Source organism: Gekko japonicus, unplaced genomic scaffold (assembly GCF_001447785.1).
Source record: "Gekko japonicus isolate JY-2015 unplaced genomic scaffold, Gekko_japonicus_V1.1 scaffold2024, whole genome shotgun sequence".
NCBI lineage: Eukaryota > Metazoa > Chordata > Lepidosauria > Squamata > Gekkonidae > Gekko > Gekko japonicus.
Window position 1 is genome coordinate 204,579 of NW_015163149.1, and position 5,632 is coordinate 210,210.

Below are 5,632 nucleotides of genomic sequence, written 5' to 3' on the forward strand. Positions count from 1 at the left end.
GAAACTCCTCCACCCAGGGGGCGTGGCTCTCAGCGCTCTCACCATTGGTCTTCCGGAATTCCTCCAGCAGGAACTGAGCTTCCTCCTGGATCCTCTGCTCAATGGTCTTCTTCCCCATCCCGAAATCTCTCAGGATTTTGAGGGAGAACCGTCGCAGCTGCTTCCAGCGCTCCCCGTTGGCAAAGACCACGCCTAGAGAGAAGGGGACCCAGATGACGTCACGGCAGCCAGGATGGGCAGGAACGCACAGGAACGGAGTTCCGGCTGGCTCCCGAGTTGGCCACGCCCAGCAGGAACTCATTAGCATAATAGGCCACACCCAACAGCAGGAACTCATTAGGATTGGCTACATTAGGGGTGTGTGGCCTAACATGCAAAGGAGTTCCTGCTACAAAAAAGGCCCTGGGTTTTGACAACAAACAAGGTAAACAGAATAAGGAGCAAAAGGTGGGTGTGGCTGGAGGACCACACTTCTGGTAACATGTGGGTGCGGCGTAATGTGCCAATGAGTGGTGCTGTCAGGGGTGTGGCCCAATAGGCTAATAGGTTCCTGCTGTTGGGTGTGGCCTATTATGCTAATGAGTTCCTGCTGGGCTTTTTCTACAAAAAGAACCCTGAATGGAACCATCTCTCTCTCCTGCTACTCTTTTTCGTCTCACATCGCAGACCTCACACACACACAATTCATTGGCCTGGCTGCAATGGCTGCTGGCATCGATGCCGTTTTGGAGGAGAGAGGAGGGGGCGGGTGACACGGGGTTGCCAAACTCCAGGTGGGGCCTGGGGATCTTCTTGAGTTACAACTGATCCCCAGGCTATAGAGATCATTTCCTCTGGAGAAAATGGCTGCTTTGGAGAGTATGCTGTATGGCAGGCGTGTCAAACATGCGGCCCGGGGGCCGGATCAGGCCCCCCCTGGAGGGCTTCTATCAGGCCCGCAAGGGACTGGCTGTCTCCTGCTTCTTCCTCCAGTTCTGCTGCTGCTGCTGTGTCATCGCTTGCTTTCCCAGACTCACTCAATCGCTCAGGAGAGATAGATTGGCAAGGTTCTGCTCCCTGCCCTGGGCTGAGGCCCCTCACCCCTCCCCGATTGCAGCAGCACAGACATTTTGATGCAGTAATTCAGAGCAAGAGGTGTCAGTTATCAGAGACTGTTAAATAAACAAAATATTGCAAGAATGCTAATGTTTCAAGCGTGTTTTTATTTTTTATTTTATTTTAAGTAAGAATATATTTGTGTTTGTATCCTTTATAAAATTTGGATCTCTGCTACCTGGCGTTACATTTTATGACACACGTGGCCTGGCCCGACAAGGTCTAATTTATGTCAAATCCAGCCCTCCATAACAAATCAGTTCGACACCCCTGCTCTATGGCATTATAACCTGCCTGTCCCTAAATCCTGCCTTCCCAAGGCTCCACCCCCAACTTCCAGGAATTTTCCAACTTGGAGCTGGAAGCCCTAGCCCAGGGGCCAATCAGTGGTTACTAGCCACTAGGCATGCTGACACTGGAACCTCCGTGCTCCGAGCCATTGTCGACAGGTGCTGGGGAGAAGGATCGGAGAGAGTCCATCTGCCTCTTGCCTGTCTTGAGAGCTTAGCAGGATTCACTGTTGGGCACAATCTCCTTATCAAGGTGGACCTTGGGTATGAACCCCTGAAGCACATTGGTTCTCTTCCCGGGCGCTGCCCAGCAGAAATGCCAGGGGTCAAGCCTCCTTTGAGCTCTCTGCTCTGTGACTCAGAAGCCCTGATTCGTACACTGAGATATGATCAAAGAGGACCTCGGATCTTGCTTTCCAGGGCCAAGTCCAGGCGCTGCAAGGTTCCCAGACCGATTCCCCTGTATCAACGCTCAGGACAGAATTATATGGAAGTGAATGAACTTTCCTTTCCGGCAGTGTTCATTTCGATCCTGCCGACACCAACGGTTGCAGACACTTTCCCAAGAGTGTTCTGCGTGCAGTTGAGGCGGAAAGGAAACAGACGGATACCTACAAAAATACCAACAGAATTTCTGGGAAAGTCTCTGCGGTGCTGAGATACACAACACTTTTGTCACGAAGGGAACACAACTCTTGAATCTGATGGGGAGATGTTGTTTCTTCCCAGGACGGGTGACTCCAAGGAGAGCAACGGTAAAGAAGTGATTTCAAGAATAGACCCTTGCAAAATACAGGAACCAATGCAGGGCTGGGGGGGGAGGGGGAGGTGTCATTTTAGTTAGGGTTAGTGAACCAATTAGTTGAAGACAGAGAAGGAAGAAAGGAAATGAACTGGGAAGGGCTTTGCTAGAACAGAAGAACAGAAGAGACGCCAATGTTGGCTCAGGCCAAAGGCCCATCCAGTCTAACACCCTGTGTCACACAGTGGCCAGAAATACCAGGGGCCATCAGGAGGTCCACCAGTGGGGCCAGGACATAGAAGCCCTCCAACTGTTGACCCCCCCCCAAGCACCAAGAAAACAGAGTATAACTTGCCCCAAAGCCCCTATCTATACCTTGTGGCTAATAGCCACTGATGGACCTCTGCTAGGAAACCAAACACCAGCGAAATGCCAGATTTTCACCATAATACTTCCAAAAGGGCAGCGGGCTAGAAGGGGCTGTCATAAAACCTTTGTTTGCCAGAGCATTTGGAAGCAAAGGAATGATCTCTGTCTGTTTGTGGAGAGGATTTGTACCTGCCTGCCTCTCCACATCTTCTCGCCATTCCTGAGTGTCCCAAGGGTTATCCTTTAGCTCCAAGAGGACAAAACACCTTAAAGACTAACAGATTTCTCGAAGGAGAAGCTTTCCTGGGCAAGGGACCCCTTCCTCAGAGGCATGAAATCTCCAGGACCCTGACAACGACCCTGCAAAGCGAACAGCTGGTTTTAGTGCGACAACGGATGGGTTCTGTGGCACCCACCCCTTGCCAGGCAAGCATTCCGCCACCTCTCTTGTTCTTCCTGGCAGCCAGTCGGCAAAGCTGGCCGTACAAATATTCAGATCAGCCAACCTAACGAATTTGGTCGTTTGCCCAGCTTCCGCTGGGAGAGGAGCAGGCAGGCACTTGGGGTTCCCAGAATGCCACGCTGAAGAGAGAACTGGCAGATCCTTTCCTGCCCTTTGCGATGGACGTGAACCAGAAGAAGAGACAGAGGAGAGACGGGCAAAGGAACGAGATGCCAAAGGGGAGAGCAACCTTTCTCCGGCTGGAGGGAAACCAAGAGGAAGGTACAGAGTGGTTGGCGGAGGGGTCTGAAAAGGGGTCGATAAACCTTTGGAGAAGAGATGCGGATAGAAGGCAAAGGGCAGGGTGAAGGGAAAACAGCAGCCCGATAAGAACATAAGAACATAAGCAGAGCCCTGATTGATCAGACCAGCAGTGAGGGTCCGTCTAGTCCCACATCCCGTCTCACACAGCGGCCAACCAGTTCCTCTGGAGGTCCAGCAACAGGGCACAGAAGCTGTGGTCACCCCCTGATGTTGCCTCCTGGCGCTGGGGTTCAGAGGCTGACTGCCTTTGAATGTGGAGGTTCCCTTTATCCACCAGGGCCAGTAGCCACTGGTGGACCTCTCCTCCATGAAAGTATCTAATCCCCTTTGAAAGCTGTTTATTCTCGTGGCCATCACTAGACTCTCTGGCAGCAAATTCCACATTTTAACCGTTCATAATGTAATGAAGTATGGTCCTATGGCTCAGCCTGAATCCATAGCCCATCATGGCAGCAAATTCCACGTTTTAACCACTCATAACGTAATGAAGTATGGTCCTATGGTCCAGCCTCAATCCACAGCCCATCAGCTTCCTTGGATGTCCTAGTCTACCCCATGAATAATTTTGCAAATCTCCCTCCTGTTCCCCTCCACCAATTCTGGCAATTCCCTCGAAGCTGAATGGAGCCGGTAATGCCCCTCCGCACGGCCTATTCACGGGTTCTCTTAACTCACCTTGATGAGAGATTTGCAGGTTTCTGCAGCTTTGATCTGCAGGAAATTCCCGATCACAGGCAGGGGGGTGGGCCCGGGGGGCAGCCTCCCGTGGGAAGACATTTTCCTCTTGGCCGTGATGACCACCAAGCAGATGGCCAGGAGGACGGTGAGCGCGCTCGCCAGCTCCATGGTGGACGTTTGGCCCCCGGTCCTCCTCCTCCTCTCCCCACTGTGGCCGCCTGACTCATTTTGCCCGGGTTCAATGTGTTTATTCAGGCATCGATTAGGCACCGCCTTCTGATGTTACACAATAGCACCGGGCAAACATGTTGCGTGCTTAATCTTATAAACTCCTGCCAAATTTAAGAGGCTCCATCCTAGTTAATCAGTATTGTGAATATCTAGTCCAGAGAATATGTCCGTGTCCTCTTGGTGGTGAGGTGGATTCCTAAGGCGCATCTTAGCCCTTTTGATTGTCGGTACTTCTCACAATGTTATGGGGCAGGGGGGACTCCTGCTGTGATATTTTTATGAATCTGGGACTGAAGCAGGGCAGGTAGTCGGGGATTTGACTACGCTGGCTTCCTGTGCCCCCCAGACCGTGTCCTCCAGTTTCTTCTCTTGGACATCTAAAGCTCAGCCACCGAACTCTGAAATTGGAGGCGACAGATGTCATGGGGAAGCCATCAGGAGCTGGCCATAGTTCTAGTGGCTCTGAGGCCGAATCTGCATATGAATTCTAGAACCAGTTTCAAGACTCCTTTACGCCAATTGCTTTAACACTGCTTCGCTTCCTGTTTCAGGTTGAATCTGCATTTGTCTTTCCCACCGGTGTCCCAGCCTTCTGACTCCATCTTCAAAAAAGCTGTCTACATTTGGTGTCGTTTTCACACCTCAACAGTGCTAGCATACTTTCACAAGTCCACATATGTTTATTGCCTTCTTGTGGTGACTCCACTGTCATTGCGCCTCCCCACTGCTTTAAAAGAATCTTCTCCAAACAACGTTCAAACAAGCATAGAGAAAGATGGTGTCAAGTGCAGATTCGACCTCAATCTAAACAGTAATGGAGGTGTATGCTTTGTTTGTTTTTATGTATGTTTTCAGAATCCGTTTTTTATCCACAGATGGCGCTTTTGGGCCATGCTTCAGTTTCCCAACCATCCTTTCCCATGGTTTTATGTGTTGATCAATGTGTTATTTTAAATTTCACCTGGGTGTGTGTGTGTGTGTTGCATCAAGCTGCCCTATATGAATTGCGATTTTACTCCTATCGAAAAAAAATTGATAAGATGAAAATGTGTGGTAGCGTTTCACCAGGTACTGTTCATGGTAAAATGAGTAAATGACCTTAGTCGTGGTCCTCTGTCAATTGCTGATCAATGTGTTATTTTAAATTTCACCTGGGTGTGTGTGTGTGTTTTGCATCAAGCTGCCCTATATGAATTGCGATTTTACTCCTATCGAAAAAAATTGATAAGATGAAAATGTGTGGTAGTGTTTCACCAGGTACTGTTCATGGTAAAATGAGTAAATGACCTTAGTCGTGGTCCTCTGTCAATTGCTGGCTTAATTGTACCCCAGTGCCTCTCTCTTTGCCCCTCGATCCTCGTAATACTTTTAACTCGCTTTTCCAATCGCGACGTTTCATCCAATCCAGTTTTCGCTTTCTCTGTAAACCCTATACTTGCTTCTCCCAGCCAAATGCACAGG

General features: G+C 50.0%; 1 protein-coding gene across 1 annotated transcript in view; it reads right to left on the bottom strand.

Annotated features, from left to right (window-relative positions):
• Positions 1–4,108, bottom strand: part of LOC107106813 (cytochrome P450 2G1-like) — a 19,297-nt gene extending 15,189 nt beyond the window's left edge. The window contains exons 1-3 of the mRNA XM_015407018.1: positions 3,933–4,108; positions 3,189–3,268; positions 14–225 (exon numbers count right to left, since the gene is read on the bottom strand). Coding sequence (XP_015262504.1) covers positions 14–225; positions 3,189–3,268; positions 3,933–4,108 — 468 coding nt within the window. The remainder of the gene's footprint in view (positions 1–13; positions 226–3,188; positions 3,269–3,932) is intronic.
• Between the last annotated feature and the right edge of the window lie 1,524 nt (positions 4,109–5,632).